The sequence below is a fragment of the Alosa sapidissima genome, chromosome 18, assembly GCF_018492685.1.
Source record: "Alosa sapidissima isolate fAloSap1 chromosome 18, fAloSap1.pri, whole genome shotgun sequence".
NCBI lineage: Eukaryota > Metazoa > Chordata > Actinopteri > Clupeiformes > Clupeidae > Alosa > Alosa sapidissima.
Genome location: NC_055974.1, coordinates 3673438 through 3694039, shown reverse-complemented (window position 1 = coordinate 3694039; position 20602 = coordinate 3673438). Strand labels below are relative to the sequence as shown.

Sequence of the window (20602 nt, the reverse complement as noted above, 5' to 3'; positions counted from 1 at the left end):
ATATATAAAATAAAAGTGTAAAAGGAAGGTAAATGCATTTGGATAAAAGGATTTTGAGCAAAGGAAAAAAAGGTTTTTGAGCAACGGTGCAGCGTTGTTGTTCCCATTCCCATCAATATTGGGCCAGGATTCTTTTTCTGGAGAACTTGTATTATCAGTAGGCAAATTTTCATGATCATCCAATCAGAATACATTGAACCGGTTACCCATTGGCCACAAAAAGTTGCCCCATGTATCATCACCTTTAGGTCAGTGTTTGTTTGAGCATGTCTTGGACTTAAACATGAGGGGGGCACTGGTATGTTTGAGCCCCTTAAAGAAGTTCTTCTACCCAAGGCACCAGTCATGGACCTTCTGAATTATTCAGCACATAAATACTGCCCCAGCTGCCTGTGCTGTAATAGTGCCTGTGTGTGAGGAATGTGTGTGTCCATCTAGTTTGCAGATGTGTGTGTGTGTGTGGAGGTGTATACTAACACTCTCTGCACTGCACTCTTGCTTAGGCCTGATAATTATTTACTTTAGTTCAAGCAAATACTTTGTCTTTGTTCCAAAAGTTTTAGTGCCAATAAGTTTAATCTTTCCTCTTTTCCTGTCCGTTTGGCTTATGAAATTCTTCTTGGCTTCTCCACTCTCTCCATCCATTCCAACTATCTCTTCCCATCTCATTCTGCCCTCCCTGTTCCACTCCTCCTACCAAGGGCGTGGGTTTGGGCTCAGCTTTGGTGGGGACACATCCCCAACTCCTGTTGTCACAATACCAACATTATTGTTTCAATATCAATACTAAGTGAAGAATCTCAATTTCGATACTTTTGCGATTTTTTTAAAACTTGATTTGGTTTGTGTGATTTGTGAGATCATTCACATCAGTGGCAATCACAGAATTTGATTGACTCTCCACACACACACACACACACACACACACACACACACACACACACACACAAACATACATAGAAAGTGATGGTTGTCATCAGTGTCAATCGTAATGTATTATTCATTACTGTCATTTCAAAGTAATTTGTTACATTATAAAATGTATCTGAATTGTAAGGCATTTCACTACTATTGTATTACTTTTGAGTTACTTTCACCAAAATATCTAGCAGTTTATTATGCTCAATGCAGCTCATTGCACTTCTAATGGAGGGCGATGTGGTATGACATAATGACTGAGCTAGGCTTAAGGCTAACAACAGTAGAATGCAATAGGCACAGTGATGGCTCATGATGCAATACAAGGAACAATCATAGCCAGAATTTTGTTAAAAGTAGACCAAAGGTCAAAGTCTGGTCAATTGTGATAGAAATGCTGTAACTTTAGGCTTAGGCCTACTCATTAAAATAAAACAGAGAGCCCACTACCTGTATATTGCAACCCAAAACATAGACATGTCAAGATAGGCTACACAGTGCCGCTGCTGGCAATTTTGGTGCCCTAACTGGTGAAATACAGTATTAACCTAAGTATGTCATCATATGGCCAACTATAAAGATGTAATCTGCCTGTTCTCAGGGATGGGTAGTATTTCTGAAACATGTAATATGTATTTCAAATACAAAATAGTATTTTGTCATTTGTATTTTATTGGGTTGAAGGAAATGGCTCTGTATTTTGTATCCAAATACTTTATTGGTGTGTATTTTTGTATTTTAAAAATACTGCAAAATACTATATGTGAAAAACACAAAAAAAAAGTAGATACTACACACAGTTGTAATGAATAATTGGTAATTAGGCAACAATGGTTAATGTTTATCGCAATTAGCTAATGTGAGAACAGCTGTGTTCAACGACATTCACAGCTTTTCAGTGACGACCTTTGCTGAAGCATCAGCTCTGGTCTGAAGTATAAATACTCTTTTGATCCCGTGAGGGAAATTTGGTCTCTGCATTTATCCCAATCTGTGAATTAGTGAAACACACTCAGCACACAGTAAACACATAGTGAGGTACCCACTAATCACGGCGCAGTGAGCTGCCTGCAACAACAGCGGCGCTCGGGGAGCAGTGAGGGGTTAGGTGCCTTGCTCAAGGGCACTTCAGCCGTGCCTACTGGTCGGGGTTCAAACCGGCAACCCTCCGGTCACAAGTCCGAAGCGCTAACCAGTAGGTCACAGCTGCCCTGAAGCACTGGTGTGAAGTCGTATGCAAGTGCAGATGAGCAAGTTTACCTGTGCAAGTTCACATAAGGACACCGACAAAGGCAACAATGTCCTTTTGTATCCAAGCCAAAAGAAAAAATGTCAGATATCTCAATGAACCACAATGACATCAATAGATGGTAAGGTGTTGAGTGTGTTTGAATTTCCTTCCTTGTATCATCCTTTTCTGCATTCCACAGTGGGGAAAAGTTTATCTTGTTTAATTAAATAACAATTCTATTTCCTTATTAGCTGCATACTTGAGGTTGGAGATATTAAGGCAAGTCAAGTTTCTCACATACTGGAAGTTCAAGATATACAGCCTTATGATTTTCTTATTCAGTTCTACACTGGACTTGAATTACGAAATTCGGCACAGATACACAATTATGATTTTGGCCCATTGATTATAATGTGGTTAATTGTAAGTATAAGTATATTTTAATCTCTGCATTTAAGAAAATATAATCTCTGCATTTATCCCAATCCGTGAATTAGTGAAACACTCAGCACACAGTGAACACACAGTGAGGTGAAGCACACACTAATCCCGGCGCAGTGAGCTGCCTGCATCAACAGCAGCGCACGGATAGCAATGAGGGGTCGGGGTTCGAACAGGCAACCCTCCGGTTACAAGTCCGAAGCGCTAACCAGTAGGCCACGGCTGCCGAATTGAAAGCTCTGTCAGTCGTTTTGGATAAGCATCAGCTGTAGCTGTTCGCTTATTTCCTCTGTGCACGAAGTTATTGTAACCGAAAGTAATGATAAAAGGCACAACTCCGGGAGGACTTCTTGTCGCCATGGTCAATGCATTTTTTATCTGTGAGTGTGCGCACATGCGTTACGTTGCACATTATGGCAAAGGGGCCATGCCGCTCGTTATACGTTTTCCAAAGTATACTGTATGTTGCAATAAAATAGAAATACATGAATACATTTAGATAAAAAAAAAAGCAATAATTGCATGAAATACAGCTTGTTCAGGAGTCTCGAAGCGTCCAAGTCTGAAGTCTTTTGAGTGGAGTCGCAAGTCAAGTCTGAAGTAATTGTTTTTGCGACCTCATTGTTTTAGGCTAGTGAAAAATAGTTTTCGCAAGTGCAAGGATATGTGGATTCAATTAATCATGTTTGCTATGTCATTAGATAAAATAAATGTTAAAAAAACTAACAAGTCAAAGAAAAGCTTTATGGGATGAGATCATAGAAGAAATATCTGGTGTCTCGCAATGTTTTTTAATTTCTATGGAAATGCACCTAGTTTATCTTTAATTTCTTTGCATTGTGCAGGCTACATTCACAAATACACTGCAAGATTGGCAGCCTAGTGACTTCTTTTCTGTGCTATAGCCTATGCGACTCTCCGCACGGCACACCCATATTCAACATGACTCCTAACTTTGGTTGAAAGATTACAGAAGCTAGGTTTAGCTGTGACAATATCCTGGGTACTCCTAACAGCTAATGTTATTTTACACAGTATGCTAAAATCCGAATTTTAAAGCCTGGTCACTAGTCGCCAGTTTGTATGGCTAGTTTGCCTACTTAGACTCTGCATAATGAAAAAGTTTTGTATGTCCCCTTCTTCTTGGGGGCATAGCTGATCTACAAACCACAAAAAGGGGCGTACATGCTTAAGGGCAAAGGGAATATCAAAATGTTTTACTTTGGCCTTTTATGGGGTATGTATTGGCAGACAGCCCTGGTAACTTACCGTTGTCGTTGACACACCTGCTCGCTTGACTGCCACTGCAAAGTAGCCTGTGCATTGGCATTCTCCATGCGTGTAGCCTGCGTGTCAGATAACCCTGACGTTTCTTGTATTGTCGTGCTGGCTGTCGGAATGATTAGCAGTACAAATAAGTTCGCTAAAATATTGGTGAGGCCAATTTTGTCATCTTAAAATTTTGATTAGGACTAAATCTACGCCCATGCCTCCTACTCTCTCTTCTTTATTCCTTCCGTTTTTACTTTCTTCATATCTCTCTCATTTGACTACTCTTTTTTTTTTTCCCTAAATCACATTCATCAGTCACGTCTCCCATTCTTGACTGACCCCCAATGCTATGCTTAGTTTACAGTGTGCCTGCGTCGGGGGGGTCAGACGGTGTACCAGCAGGTGCTGAGCGTGGAGCACCCCCCAGCCCTGCAGGGCTGGAACTGGGGCTTCTGCAGTGAATACGCATTCTACCACGCACTCTACCCCCGCGCCTGGACTGTCTACGACTTGCCCGGCCAGAATGTCACACTCACCTGCCGACAGGTGTCCCCAGTCATCCCGCATGACTACAAGGTGTGTGGAGCTTGTTAAGTCAGAAGCCTGCTGATATTTGTGGATTGTGCGGATGGGATTTTGTTTATTAAGCTTATTTGACAGATTTAGCTCCTTGGTTGATTACATGTGGAGGTCCTGGGGAAACGCACAGTACAAAATAAATGTGTTCATCTGAATTAGGTATTGCATCCATTTCTGTCTATGCATCTCTAGCCCTCTCCATGTCTTCACCTGCATTACTTGACTGCACATATTATTCTCATTTTATCACCTCTATTCACACTCCGTCATTGTTCGTACCCCCCTCCCAACTTTTCCTCTCCCTCTTATCACATTTCTGTTGGCATTCTCTTTGCCTTTCCTCTTTCCTCTTATTGTCTTGCTCCCCCAGGACTCCAGTCTCCCAGTGGGAGTGTTTGTGTGGGATGTGGAGAACAGGAATGACTATGATCTGGACGTATCCATCATGTTTACACTGCTCAATGGTTCAGGACACAAGGACGACAAGAGTGGGGGACACTGGAATGAACCGTTTCACCTGGAGAAGGAGGGGGAGGCTGTGTCAGGGGTGTTGCTGCACCACTGCACGCCTGTAAACCCCTACACACTCTGTATGGCAGCCAGGGAACAGGTGTGTGTGTGTGTGTGTGTGTGTGTGTGTGTGTGTGTGTGTGTGTGTGTGTGTGTGTGTGTGTGTGTTTTCATAATAATCCGTGGGTCGCGACCCAGACTTTGGGAAACACTGATCTAAAGCAATTGGAAGCAATTTACTATCTAACCTGATGTGCATGCATGATTATTTGTTTGACAAGCCACTGAATTTAAGTGGAGCTTCTGCAGGTTTGGATATAATCTATAATATTTCTGTCGCTGTGTTTATGTGCATGGACTTCAGCCCGGTCGGGAGGTGAGCCATCAGACGGCGTTCAGTCCAAAGGGGACGTGCAGTGCCCTGTGGACTGATCTCATCACTGATGGAAACCTGGACTCACCAACAGGTCAGTCACTCAACAGATGGATATATACTCCTTGCTCGTGCAGTTGACACTAAAAGCTTGCTAATGTGGTAACTGGCTTCCATTGTGATGGTGAAAGCTTTTCTGTCATCTTCATGTGATCTGACCATTACGTTTTAGAACACATACGTGTTCATTCATTGACATGAACCCTATTTAGAATCGCAATGAATTAGAAGATTATACTAATAGTAGTTTCTTAAAAAATATACATCTGCATATTGATATGGCGCTCCAGGCATTATGCAGCATACACATATGCAAAGATGCAATTAGAATTAGGAGTAGAAACAACGCATTAACCGAAATTGATAATACATTAAATATATAGTTTGATTTCAAATTCAGCACCCGTATCAGATAAAACCCAAAGGATGCCCAACCCTAACTCTCTCTCTCTCTCTCTCTCTCTCTCTCTCTCTCTCACTCTCTCTCTCTATCACTGTTAGGCTCCAGTCCCCCCACACAGAAGGGGGAGAAGGTTGCAGCTGCTCTGGTGGCCAAATGTTTGGTGTCAGCACATGGACACAACAGCCTTGAGATGAGTCTGGCCTGGGACATGCCCCTTATACAGTTTGGCTCCAGAGAGAGAAAACACAGCAGGTACACACACAACAACAACCACATGTGCACACACACAACAACAACCACATATGCGCACGCACACATACACACGCACACCAGGGTTGGCTTGGCTTGAGACATGGGTTTCTTGTACAGCTTGGCTCCAGAGAGAACTCACCAGATAAAGACAACACACACAGACACAGTCTTGTCCAAATATGTACAAATGTACATGTGCCTCCAGAGGGACACGCAAGAACACACACTCACACACACTCATTTCAACACTGTCAGCGTATACGCCTTTTTCATTTCCTCTTTCTTACAACCCACCCTCATCAGTCCTCCTTCCTTTGTTAAACTGTGTTTGTAAGGTGTGTGTGTGTGTGTGTGTGTGTGTGTGTGTGTGTGAGAGAGAGAGAGAGAGAGAGAGAGAGAGAATGCTATCCATTTTGCACAATTTAGTAACAGTTAACTTGTTGACACTTGAAATATTTCAAACAGTTGGATGCCAATATGGCAAAAGGTAAACAAACAGAGTTCTTTATAATAGCAGTGTGCAGAGCATTTTGTCTGGTTGTACGCACCAAGATTTACGTCCTGAAAGACCGGCTATAAATCATGGAGATAATAAAGAGAAAAAATGCCCTGTCATTTCTGCTAATCGTGTTGTATTAAATATTTCTACTTTCAATATACAATACATAAATGCCTAAAATAGATTAACTCATAATCATAGAAGTTGCCTTTCATTGCAACAGATGGATTGTGTTGGCAAGTAGCAAGAGCTTTTGTTATGAATAAATTCCTTTCAGTTAAAGGATGGTGACAAGAAAACAATGTTTTTTTCCCTTTGATAATCAAAAACAAAATGAGGGCTTCTGTTTGTAATCCTCTTTGTAAGTGGCTTATCTCATATTTTGGCAGCACATACAAATAATGTCTAATCTAATCAACATGGTTTGTTTACTCCCATACTCCCCATTTACTCAGATAAAACTTCAAATATTTTTTCCATTCATGGTGACAAAAAAACTGAAGAAATATGTAGTGTGTATTTTTGCACCTCAGAATTATGTAGCTGGCAGCAGGTTTACAATATGCCGCCTTTGATAACAGAAAAGTCTGCCTAGTCCTAGAGCAACAGTACCCTTTAGCAGGGCTTTGTGTGTAAAAGGAAGAATGAGTGAAAGCGAGAAGTGTGAAATGTTCACTGCAAGTTGGTGTTGAAACAGGGTTTTTTCAGGGTCTTAAAAAGTCTAAAATTTAATAACGTGGATTTTAGGCCTTAATAAGTCCTACATTCATTAAAATAATACGCACTAGGTATAGAATAAGTTTAAGCTGGTCTGAATTATGTAATGCTCATTTAATGCTACTTATACCGTGGTCATTTAAATGCAGGTGGTTTCTATGTAAAAAGCAGGGGTGAAAGTAGAAAGTAGTAGTCTACTATGAAGGTCTCTCATAGGGAAAAGTGTGCATGCAAAAATTTCAACACACCTAAATAGGGAACATCAATTGATTTATTTTTCAGCCTATTTGCAGAGCATTCATCCTGGCCTGTTATTTGGCTTTTATCATTCTCTGTTTTTCTTTCCCTGCATTCTTTGAAAGGCCCCTCTGCCTATCCACTGTTAACTCACTTCTCTTTTTGCATGGCTTCATGGCTTTAGTTAACTTTCCAAATAAATTTAGCTTGTTTTAATCGGTCACTGATATGTCTCCATATGAATGATATTGCCTTACATCAGATAGAAGGGTGGTGCGTGCTTCCTTAATTAGTCGTTCGGTTGTTAGTTGCGTTTTTGTTTTGAGACAGCCAAATGCACAGATAGACAGTAGCCCAATTTGCCTCAATGCGCAGATCTCATACATTTCATTTAAAAATCAATCTGGAGGGAAGAACATTTAGCATGAGAAATGCATGTGTGGAGAGTGAGATGTGCGCATTTGCGCTGTTGTTTTGAGTCAGTTAGACGTGCACATAGACATAGACGGTAGTCCTTCAGCCTAATGCACAGATATCATTGTAGCTTTAATTTGAAGATTCCTTGCTATTTCGTTTCGTTTTTTGTTTCGTGTAACCAAATCAGAATTGCTTCCATCTATTAACCTAGCTCATTGTTTAACAACACTAGCTGCTACCCATATAGAAATGCTACCAATGCTTTTGAACTGAAAGTTCGCTTCTTCTCGTCTACTACACCTAGACGTCACACCCTCGTCTGAATAGATTGTTCAGGATTGGTTGGTGAGTGTGTGATGTGTGTTGTTCACATTGTTACTGAGAGGGAGGGGGAGACACGCAACGGCAAAGTAAGTGTTGCCGCTTAAAAAAATGATGACTGAAATACTCGATATTTGCGATTATAGCACTTTAATGTATCTCACATACACCAAACTGCGATATATCGAGTATGTCCGGTATATCACCCAGCCCCACTTCCGACATATCGCAATTAAATGTACTAAAACTACAAATAAGATCAACATAGAGTGGTAACTCATATAAACATTGCAGCCCACATAAAATGTACAGGGTTCCCACTCCGTCAGGGAAAGGTCATGGAATGTTACGTTTGACAAAGAACCTGAATTTCCATGACTTCCTATATAATTAATTGAACAATATACCAACCAATGATTTCAGAGCAGCCGCGTAGCGTTTACTTTTAATCTTTTACTTCTTTATAGCGGGAGATGAATAAATGGGCATTGAATAAATACATTTGGGCTACACAAGCAAGCAAGATAATGACCAGATGTACTCCAATTCTTCATGGAAATATTATATTTGGCAAGTACATTTTAAACTTATACAACTAAATTCCCTGATATTCCATGACTTTGCCCCAAAAATGATAAAATTCCATGTCTGGAATAGACTTTCCAAAGATATTCCAGAAATTCCATGACCCGTGGGAACCCTGAATGTATTGCAGTACAAATGTAATTACTCATATGTTCATTCTGGTTCTTTCCATCATAATGGTCTTCAAAAGATCTTGATAAGTCTTACATTTAAAAAATGCTGATCTCTTGATCCTAGTATTGTTCCCTCCACTATAGTGGGGCATGTAGAATATTCCACCTGCAGGAGCCTTGTTTGTTTAGTAGGTGTGTGCTTTTTCTCGCTCTCCCCTTCTCTCGCCTTACATTAGAAATATTCAAGATTCCGTCCCACGCGTGTGCATTTACCAAGTGTGTATGTTGACACTGAGTTTATTTTATGTTAAGCGTTATGGGAGTATGTACTTTTTTCGATAGTCTGTCTGTGCTTCAATGCTGAGTTTGTGTGTGTGTGTGTGTGTGTGTTTGCTTGTTTGCTTGACAGGAGATACACACGATACTTTGGCAGTGAAGGAAATGCTGGACCTGAGCTCTCACTGTATGCTCTCACACACTACAGAGACTGGGAGAAGACCATTGAGGAGTGGCAGAGACCAATCCTGCAGGACAGGTATGGAGGATCGCCTGTAGGAGGCCGAGGGAGGAATAAACTGTTTATCTAAAGCTGCAGTCCTCCATTCTGACAAAAGATTGTCGTTGTTTGCTCTTAAATTCAGTCAACTTGCGCCACTCCCTTAAGTGATCCTGTTTTGCTCGGCTGGAATAGTGTATGACTCATTACAAGCCACTTGGTTTCATTTATGCAGCCAGGACTGTGCACAAACACCAGAATTGTCTTGAGTGTGTGCTGGACAGACAGCTAGAAGAATGAGAATATTGCTCAATCTAGCAAAGAAAATAATAGCTTAGAATGGAGGAACCACCATACATTTTCTATTAGAGCAAGTAGATATTACTTTGCTAAACTGTTAAACCAAGTACAATTTGACTGTTAAGGTGTGTGTGTGTGTGTGTGTGTGTGTGTGTGTGTTAGCTCCCTTCCCCCCTGGTACAAATCTGCCCTGTTCAATGAGCTCTACTTTGTGGCGGATGGTGGAACGGTGTGGGTGGAACTTCCAGAGGACGCTGATGTCAGTGGTGGTCTCCGTAGCAACGAAGGGGGGCTCTCTGCCCAGCCTCCTGTCGTTAAGGAGTATGGCCGCTTTGCCTACCTTGAGGGTGAGTGTCTTCCTGCTTTTCTTAGTTGCTTAAATCCTCCCAATTTTACGTTCCCTTTTTCCCTGTTTCTAATCCCCCCTCATTCAGTGCTCAATCACTTCTTTTATGACCTAATGAGCATTCCAAAAACATGTTTTAGAGAGAGACCTGGCTAAATTTGAACTTGAGTAAGAGGTAAACCTCCTGATAGAGCTAGTTTGTGGTATTGTTTAGTTTGGATAATGAAGCTTTATGTGTCTTCTATTGGGAGGTTTAACACTTACTCAGAGTTAACTTGGCGAAGTTCATCTCTAAACTACATTTGGATTTACCCCCCTGGAGTACACGATGTATAAAAACTATGATGTGCTTCTCCACGCTTTTTTTCATTAAGTTCATTCTATCTTCTGTCTTTCATCTTCCAGGACAGGAGTACAGGATGTACAACACATATGATGTGCACTTTTATGCATCCTTTGCCCTCATCATGCTGTGGCCCAAACTAGCGCTTAGTCTGCAGTATGACATTGGTAAGGGCGCGCACACACATACACACACACACACACACAGTAGGAATACTATTTATACTAAAACTGCATCTTGACATAACTAGTATAATAATAGGACATTTAAGTATAATGTATGCATTGTTACATAAACGTCAGTGTTTCTGACAGGATTTTTTCCAGTCCAGTGTCGGAAAATAATCAATTTTATCAGCCATATTCAAACCTTACTTGTCTTCCAATCTATGTTACAACAAATATAACTGTATCCTTTGATTCATGAGTAATTTTGTGTGTGTGTGTGTGTGTCAGCTGGCAGTGTGGTGCAGAACGACCCCACTGAGAGGCTTGTCCTCATGAGCGGCCGCTACTCCGCAGTGAAGACCCGCAATGTCGTCCCTCATGACATTGGGGACCCAGGTACTGAGTTTCAGCTCGTAGCGTGTTGCTGCCATTAAGTACCTTAAATTTGAACTGTCATCAAACCGTGCACACACACACTTCCATATGCACAGCTCACATAACCACTTGTCTAAACTAACACATTTGACCATGTGTGATCTCCCATGACCTTAACCCCACCCCTGGCCTTTGCACCCCTGCCAGATGATGAGCCATGGACTCGTGTGAACGCCTACCTGATCCATGACACAGCTGACTGGAAGGACCTTAACCTGAAGTTCGTGCTGCAGGTGTACCGAGATTACCACCTGACGCAGGACATGCAATACCTCTCTGACATGTGGCCCGTCTGCCAGGTAAACCAGAAAGAATGAACATGACCCGTTCAAAATTAGACACAGACATCAGTTGTTACTTTACTTTCTTACTGCCCATATGCTAAACTTATTGGTGACTGCCACAGTGCCAGTGTAAGCCACTAGGAATAGAGGCTTCTGGTCCCTGGGGGTCCAGGGAAAGACAACTGGAAGCGGAGCAAAACATTTATTAAACAATTCAGAAGTTGTTTCTGCCTATTGATTCCTAAACACAACAGTCCTTTTATTACTAAGTAAAGACGTTTGTCACCTATTTTGAGACTCTCCAAAACAAAAAGGTCTTGGTCATATTATACACCACTATGTGGTATATCTAGTTCTAAAATGCTATTTCCTTAATCATTTCTTTTAAGTAGTACCAACCTTAAAGGGATATTCTGGCATTTGGGGAACACTCATTTCCACCTCCCCTTGAGTTTAGGGGTGGGCGACATATATCGTCTGCGATAATATCGTGATTGTTGTTTTAACGATGTGCAAATTGACATTATCGAGTATTTAAATTACTTATGGGGAAAAACACTCGAAATCACGCATTGAAGACTCATACATTCCCAGGATGTATGCGGGAGAAGCCCCTGGCTGCAGCAGAGCAAGTGTCACGTGATCACTAGTGAGTCACAACCTAAAACGTTGGCCCACGCACGCCTAATGTTTATTTTGTGCAGCGAGAGTAGCCTACTTGGGATTTTATGCGGCTACTTCTGTTCAAGTAGCATTGATGAGAGTCACGTTTTTTCCTACACGGTATTATATGGAGAGAAAACATTAGCTTTTCTCATGTAACTCTTTTGTAACTGGACTGAAGTTCGCTCTAAATATCTACAAAACATAGAAGGAAATAACTGAGATGTACTCTGTTGGTCTGCTTAGTTTTACAGTGAATCCTATGTAAAGGTTTGAAAGGAACTTCAGCTTCAGACTTTCTCTTGGGAAACTGTTAGGCCTATTCATCTTCTCTAATGTAGCTGAGACCATGTCATTGCCACACACACAAGTGGGGGCAGAATTGGAAATGTGTCAGTGACAATGCATTGGTTGATTTAGTTAAGTCACAGGTTAGGTTATTGGTTATTATTGTAATGATTCTATTCATAAATAATGAGCTGTAAAGTAACTCAGACTTTAACAAAAACTATTTTTTTAAGGATATCGACTAATTATCGTTATCGTCAAAATCACAAAAAATATCATCTTTTTTTTTGTTCATCGCCCACCCCTACTTGAGTTAAACAATTGATTTTTACCTTTCTCCAGTTCATCCAGCCGTTCTCGGAGTCTGGCAGTACCACTTTTAGTTCTAGCCTAGCATAGATCATTGAATCGGATTAGATCATTAGCATCTTGCCCGTTCAAGGAACGTCGTGAATGTACCATGGGAACAGCAGCACAATGATATCATGCAGCACCTGAAAATAGTCCCTGTAGGCTGACTTCCAGCAACAAGGTGCAGCAGCCGAATTGGTTAGTAACTGGATTGTTACACCTTAATGAGAACATAGTTCCATGTCAAAACAGCCTAGAAAATCGCCACGTTTCATTTTCCATTAGTTTTATTACACTTTCTAACTTGAGAAGAGACAAGTTTCAAATAGGAAAATTACCAGAAATCTTAGTCACTTTCAAGCGTGATGCTAGCAGGCGAGATGCTAATGGTCTAATCCGATTCAATGATCTATGCTGGGCTGGAGCTAAAAGTTGTATCGCCAGACTCTGAGAATGGTTGGATGAACTTGAGAAAGGTAAATATCAATTGTTTAACTCAAGGGGAAGTGGAATATGAGTGTAATTCCCCAAATGGTGGAATATTATTTTAAAACAACATAAAATCAACATACAGCCATGAAAGATTTTACAGTATAGTAACAGAAATGGTAATCCAGGTCCTTCACAACCAATGTATCTCAGCTGCACTCACAGTTTTGCTGTTTTGATTGGGTATGCAGGCAGTGATGGAGTCTGAGATGAAGTTTGACAAGGACGGCGATGGGCTCATTGAGAACTCGGGCTACGCAGACCAGACTTATGATGGCTGGACAGTCACTGGACCTAGGTGAGAGGCACGTGAAAAGGACGAAAGAGAAGTTACTTTGAAGGGCTCTTTCAACTCCAGTCATTTCTTCGCCGATTTCTCACCTTTTTTGTCGCATTTTTCTCTACGGAGCTCCCCTACAGCTTTGGGCTGCATATTTCACAACCGTCTTTTTGGTCTTTTTCGCTGGCTCTACCATGATGAATATCTAAAAAATGAAGCCATCTAATAGCTAGCCGGCATGTTTGACGCTACCGGAACACGAAGCCAAGGATTTTTGTGTTTCTTTCCTGCAACAATATAATAGTACATTTTGGAATGGATATCTTTTGAAATTTTATCTTTGTTACAGATAGGTAAAATAAACATTTAAATGCATGTCACACTTTGTGTGGTTGTGTGTATGAGACAATTAAAACATTTAAAAGTTGTGCTGAATGAGGCTGGTTAGGAATTGACCGAATGCACAACACAGCCCCTCACTCCACTTCTTTCTTAATCTCTCATCTTCCTCCATTTCTTTATTTCTCAATGTTTTAGTGCTTACTGCGGGGGTCTGTGGCTGGCGTCCGTGTGCATGATGTGTAAGATGGCACGGGTGCTGGGCAGTGACGACGTGTACCAGCGCTACAGAGATGTACTGGACAGAGGCAGCGCCGCCTTCGACAAGCTACTGTGGAATGGTCAGGGAGTGACTGTGGAATGGTTAGGGAGTGACTGTGTGGAATGGTCAGGGAGTGACTGTGTGGAATGGTCAGGGAGTGACTGTGGAATGGTTAGGGAGTGACTGTGTGGAATGGTCAGGGAGTGACTGTGGAATGGTCAGGGAGTGACTGTGGAATGGTCAGGGAGTGACTGTGTGCATGGTCAGGGAGTGACTGTGTGCATGGTCAGGGAGTGACTGTGGAATGGTCAGGGAGTGACTGTGGAATGGTTAGGGAGTGACTGTGGAATGGTTAGGGAGTGACTGTGTGCATGGTCAGGGAGTGACTGTGGAATGGTCAGGGAGTGACTGTGGAATGGTCAGGGAGTGACTGTGTGCATGGTCAGGGAGTGACTGTGGAATGGTTAGGGAGTGACTGTGTGCATGGTCAGGGAGTGACTGTGGAATGGTCAGGGAGTGACTGTGGAATGGTTAGGGAGTGACTGTGGAATGGTTAGGGAGTGACTGTGCATGGTCAGGGAGTGACTGTGGAATGGTTAGGGAGCGACTGTGTGCATGGTCAGGGAGTGACTGTGGAATGGTTAGGGAGTGACTGTGTGCATGGTTAGGGAGTGACTGTGGAATGGTTAGGGAGCGACTGTGTGCATGGCATGCTTGGCTTGAGTGTGTGTTTTTCTTGCTGTTAAACAAATAAGCGTGAGTGTGTTTTGTGTGTATAGACAGGGTGTGAGTTATTTTAATATAACCGAATGGAAATCACTCATGTATTTTTTTACATGGCATATTCATTTTGAGTTTTAACCCTTCCGTTCATTCCTCACTCGTTCCCACTCTGTGCTCCAGGCCAATACTACAACTATGACAGCAGTGGACGGGACTTGTCCAACAGTGTGATGTCAGACCAGTGCGCAGGACACTGGTTCTTACGAGCATCCGGATTGGGCGAAGACGAGTTCCAGGTATGATGCACTCTCCTGAATGAATGACTTTTTTCACTTTCCACGGCTAACAATCTAGTTTCTTCAGTCTGATTGGCCATCTAAAAAGATACTATAGCACTATAAGATTGTTAGCTGAGCCAATGCCGACTATCTATTTCCATCTGTCTGATTTGTTTGTATTCTTGAATATTTAATTTCCCTGCATATCTTTTCCTCTCTGATGGTTTATCGGTATACATCCTGCTGCTAGTTGTCCACTGGTCTAGCAACTTTCAATTAGTGTGCATTATGATATGTAGAATTATTAATGCAATATTAAATGATACATTTTGGTGAAATGACTTTAATTTAATATGAGTACTGAATTGATCCCACAATGTCCTTTCTTTCCCTTGCCTAGGCCTTTCCCCAGGAGAAGATCCGGAGTGCTCTGAAGTCGGTGTTTGACCTGAACGTGATGAAGTTTGCCAGTGGGCAGATGGGCGCAGTAAACGGCATGCGGCCGGAGGGAGTGCCAGACCAATCCAGCGTTCAATCGGATGAGGTGTGGGTGGGTGTCGTTTACGGTCTGGCCGCTACCATGATCCACGAGGTGAGTTTTCTTTTTTTGAGCGATTATTTGTTAAACTTGTTTAGTAATCAGGGGTCTAAGCAGAACAGATACTGGAACCCTATATAATTGTAAGGATTATTGCTATGCTGGTTTCTTTTTATGCCCTAAAAGTAGTTGATCTGCATAAATTGTAAATCCCACAGACACCAATCTTGGTAGGTAGGTTAATAGCCAGGCAATAATCTCACAAAATTGTGATTGCTTCGCCACCTAACTACCAATCCTGAAATAAACATTGGTTGTAAGTTCGGCTATGTGGTTAAAACTCTTTTTTTTCCACTTGTGGATATTTTAATGTTGAACAGCCCAACACCGTCTTTAATGGCAAACTGGATATTATGATAATTCAAAGTATACAATCTGTGATGCTTAATGCTTGGTGTGAAACCAAGCCCAGAACTATGTCATCTTTCTGTTCAAGACCTGCACATCTCTTCTACCAATTTCCTTCTCTCTCTCTATTTATCTTCACTTTTCATCTTATTTTTTCATTCGAGTTTCCTTCCAACCATGGTAATTCCTCCCTCTTTTATGACATTTTATTTCCATTCTGCTCCCCCATGTTAGGGTATGCTGGAGGAGGGCTTGAAGACCGCAGAGGGCTGCTACAGAACCGTGTGGGAACGCCTGGGCATGGCCTTCCAGACCCCCGAGGCGTACTGTGAGAAGGGCATCTATCGCTCCCTGGCGTACATGCGACCGCTTAGCATCTGGGCCATACAGCTGGCACTGGAAAACCGCACTGCACGGACTGAACATGCCCAGAACGACATCTGAGACATCTGTCTGAGGTCACAGATCAGAGTGAACATGACCTAGAGGAACTGAACCATTAAGTCAGAACACCAGCTAAGCTTTCCGAATTGACTGTCCAGTGATTAGTTATGCACAGATACACACGGAAGTATACATGCATGAACATGAATGCAGACAGACTGATAGGATACAAACTAAGGCACTCACGGTTCCCAGTTAGTGCCCCATGTATGTTATTTCCATAATAGCATTCTCATAACATTTCAGAACAGATTTACAGATCTCCATATTGTAATTGATGACCATGCACTGGATCCCTCAAAGATTTACACATTCCAAACACAAAGTGAAACACCAATAAAATGCACACATCAAAACACACACACACACACACACACACACACACACACACACACACACACACACACACACACACATCCTTATATATGTCTACCTGAATCTCCTGACCTTGATATACCCACTAAAAAAGTTCTTGCCCTTGAGACAATCTATGGGACACTACTGTCCTATGATGCAACTGGACTAATGACAAGTCTCTCAACTACTGCTTTCTCAGACTCAAGATATGTTTTGATTCTGGTCATATGCTCTGCAGTGAGAAAGAGAAATATTTCCACCTTAACCACCCTCTGATTGTTTATACCTTTGAGAAGTGAGGACCATCGCAGAGGAAAGGAAGAACACACTCGATTTAATATCTACACATAAATGAAAACACAGCCTTGTCTAGAGAATGCAATAGAGGGTTTCATTACAAATTTACTTGAATTGAAGTTTATTTGTTTTGGTTTGTGAAAGCCTAATTTTTTTTCCAATGAATGTTTTGACGGCTCTGAGTGTGCCTGCCTGTGTGATGTAGCATCTAAGCCTGTGATGTATGCAATCTTTTACCGACATAACAAGTACCACAACATTAAAGATCACTAAGAAGAGAGAGAGAAGTTTACCTTAAATAAGAAGGAATCGGAAAAGGAATGCTGCAATTGTAAGATAACCATACATTATGGGTGTCTTTTGGTACTGAGGGTAGCACAATTTAGTATAACTAAAGCCAAAGTCTTTTTAGGCAAGTCCCTCGACTCGCCGGCCATATTGTAAGGCTTTTTGCCACTTATCGGGCATCTATTTCGGGCAGAACTTTGTGTGTGCGGCTTCACGAATCACAACACACCAACCTCGCTCCAGCTGCAAGATCACAACACATGATTGGCACGATGTATTCACACATCAACTTTTGGCAGCGGAATACGTGTAGACGACTGCCATGTTTGCACTATAAACTAAGCCCATACATTTCTATGGGAGATTCTTTGAGTGCTGTGTCTCATTAGAAAGTCTCTGCTACAGCTAATCAGGGTATGCAACTGATTAGGAATTGTCTTGTGGTGGCTGACGTGACTTTGGCACTGGCATGAGATCTCGTTGTTGTGTAGACAACTTTGTGTGAATGTAGACTAGAAGTATGTTGGTGTTAAAAAACAAACATTTAACAAAGCTAAATAACTTTGTTTTCACCTAAATATTCCAAGTAATTCATTCTGCAATCTCTGCAATTTCACTACGATTGTCCACCCCTTCACACTGCTGTACCAAAGAATCATGTTTCTTATTATTCCTGATGCCTCTACTGCAGTTTGGTTTATTAGCAGCACTGTTTGTAGTTGAATCTTCTTAAACCAAATAGGAAGTCCATTGTTAGCGGGATACAGGCCTTGGACTTGACCTACCACCTACTGACTTGTTGGCTGGCTTGAAGGAGGTATGCACACTTAAATTATTGTTTTGTCAGATACTGGCTTCATCTAGGCTCGTGTCAAGCATAGTGTAGTATATCCTTTATGGTTTGGTAGAAATTTGTTTTATTTGAAGATTACAGGTATCATTCAGCTGTTGTTGAATTCTTGTGACAAAAGTGCCTGTAAAATTAATCTAGATAAAAGGTTCTGAAAATGTTGTATTGGTAACTAAATCCACTACAGAAATGGTTAAATGGCTAAGGTCAAATTCAGCTAAAAGAACATGTGGACCTCCATGCGTTTCTATTGGCATCAAGGCAATAGTTGTGAACAGCTGCGGAATCAACAGGTAATCAAAGCAACATTTACAGAATTAGTAGTTTCCAATCTTAGTCACATTATACCTTATGCTAATTTGGTGGCTAATCCACCAAACTCTAACACAGTTGTTCCCAAAGTGGGGGAAAAGTTTAAACTATTAGAAATAGCATATTTTAGCCATAATTGTAACAAAAAATAAAAATAGTACTTACATTTCGAATAAAACCCTTCTGATTTTCTTTACCACCTCCGGGGAAAGAGGGGGTCGCAAGTCACAGGCACCATTATTTTGGGGGTCGCGGAACCTCTACTCTAGCAAATTAAATTTTCCTCTGCAAGATTTTAGGTGAATTTCATGTGTTTCCAGTCAAACTTTTTTGAATTTGAGTGGCCAAAATATTCATAGAAAAAATGGAATGGAAACCCTGCTACTGTTTCAATAATACATGATGGAATATTTGCATTTAAAAAAAAAAAGAAATTGTTATGACATCACAGCCCGGCTAGCTCAGTCGGTAGAGCATGAGACTCTTAATCTCAGGGTCGTGGGTTCGAGCCCCACGTTGGGCGCAAAGTTTTTCCTTCATAAGCATGATGAATACAGACCAGAGTTTGCGCCATTATGGCTTGGGGCTTTGCTGGCCTATATGACTCAATTTTGATCGGAGTCATTTGAACAGATAGATCAGGTCGATTCCCCCCCCCCCCCCCCCAATTACTTATTAATTTGTAAAAAATGTGACAATCTGTGGCTTTGAGTTACGATTTCCATGCATCATCTAAAGGAGATTCATCTTGCCCCAAAATTAACACACACAAGGATCTTTTTGTTGTGTTAATGGGTCACATTCTTTGGTTCCTGTCCCAATTTTTTTTCAGGCAGTTGCCAAACTTCCTTCTGCAGGATGGGGGATGGAAAGTTTTTTCTTATATGTTATCAACACCTGCCCGGCTAGCTCAGTCGGTAGAGCATGAGACTCTTAATCTCAGGGTCGTGGGTTCGAGCCCCACGTTGGGCGCAAAGCTTTTGATTAAAACCCCCCCTAGACACTCAAAAGATATCTAGGAATAATTGCAGGTTAAGATGTATTCAAGCATGTTAGATTGGCTTGTGGAAAACACTGTTGACGTATCTAAAGGCAATTCAAACAATTTTTAATTGACGCATTTATCAAACATAAAATATGCTTCTAAAACACGTAATTATATTATAGTATATATTATTAAAATGTGCATTTGCTTGCATATAAAAAAATAGATTTGAATGCCTAAAATATTTAATTTGAGTATCCCAGATAGATGCACCATAATTGTTTACCTATCTGCAGCTCGACACAAAATGGGATGTACAAATATATGACCACTTTACATAAATATATACAATTCGTCTCATTATCACCGGCTGGCTAACACTGGCACATTTACAGAAATGGTAATCAATGTGTGTTGTCATTAAAAATAAATTACTGGCACACTGGCAGCCACATTTGCATATTATAAGCAAATTTGCCTGCTGCAAGGGCATTAAGCAAATCTGTCTTAAGATATCTTAAAATAAGTCAAACTCTTATTAAATTGAAAATTGAAATTTAATTTAAAATGATCTCATGGAAAAGCGGCAGGTAAGTCTCTATATACATTTAAAGGGACAAATAAAAAGAGAAATACATGTACAGAGTAATATCAGGGTTATTTTTTTAAAATAATTATAGAGTTAGTCTAAGAATTTGAATAAGTCTTTGAATTTACATCAATTAAGCTGGTATGCAACACAATTTATTTATATTCCCTTTCCATTTGGGTTGGTTTGGGTAGACTTCAAAAGTTAAGAATCAAGAAACTCCAAGGCACACTCTATTGAAAAAGTTAAAAAGCCTTTATTATCATGGCTTGGTCAAGTTAACCTTCTAAAAAACTCCAACGCATTTCGGCTACTCCCAGAAGAAGGCATTTAGCCGAAACACATTGGAGTTTTTTAGAAGGGTAACTTGACCAAGCCATGATAATAAAGGCTTTTTAACTTTTTCAAGAGAGTGCCTTGGAGTTTCTTGATTCTTGGCATTTAGTTTCCCATCCAAAGAGCACCTCTGACTTAACCAAACTTTAGAGTCCAAGAAGCGCTCCTCTACCCCCATTCTTTGTTGAGACTTACAGTTCTGTCATTATTCTGTGTCTTTTACATT

General features: G+C 41.0%; 1 protein-coding gene and 2 non-coding genes across 9 annotated transcripts in view; all 3 read left to right on the top strand.

The window, feature by feature from the left end:
- Positions 1–20602, top strand: part of gba2 (glucosidase, beta (bile acid) 2) — a 38803-nt gene that overhangs the window by 7727 nt on the left and 10474 nt on the right. For 6 of the 7 annotated variants that reach the window (XM_042069600.1, XM_042069597.1, XM_042069598.1 and 3 more), the window contains exons 5-18: positions 4220–4438; positions 4812–5051; positions 5316–5418; positions 5886–6039; positions 9338–9463; positions 9887–10071; positions 10476–10580; positions 10869–10976; positions 11163–11314; positions 13282–13388; positions 13908–14050; positions 14875–14990; positions 15373–15564; positions 16153–17294. In XM_042069600.1, the coding sequence (XP_041925534.1) occupies positions 4220–4438; positions 4812–5051; positions 5316–5418; positions 5886–6039; positions 9338–9463; positions 9887–10071; positions 10476–10580; positions 10869–10976; positions 11163–11314; positions 13282–13388; positions 13908–14050; positions 14875–14990; positions 15373–15564; positions 16153–16362 (2160 nt within the window). In that variant the 3' untranslated portion in view covers positions 16363–17294. Of the gene's footprint in view, positions 1–4219; positions 4439–4811; positions 5052–5315; positions 5419–5885; positions 6040–9337; positions 9464–9886; positions 10072–10475; positions 10581–10868; positions 10977–11162; positions 11315–13281; positions 13389–13907; positions 14051–14874; positions 14991–15372; positions 15565–16152; positions 17295–20602 lie in introns of those variants that run through there. The other variant, XR_006024834.1, reaches the window with a different exon arrangement.
- Positions 18917–18989, top strand: trnak-cuu. Its single transcript has one exon. It is a non-coding gene; the product is annotated as a tRNA-Lys (tRNA).
- On the top strand, positions 19366–19438 carry trnak-cuu. The gene has a single exon. It is a non-coding gene; the product is annotated as a tRNA-Lys (tRNA).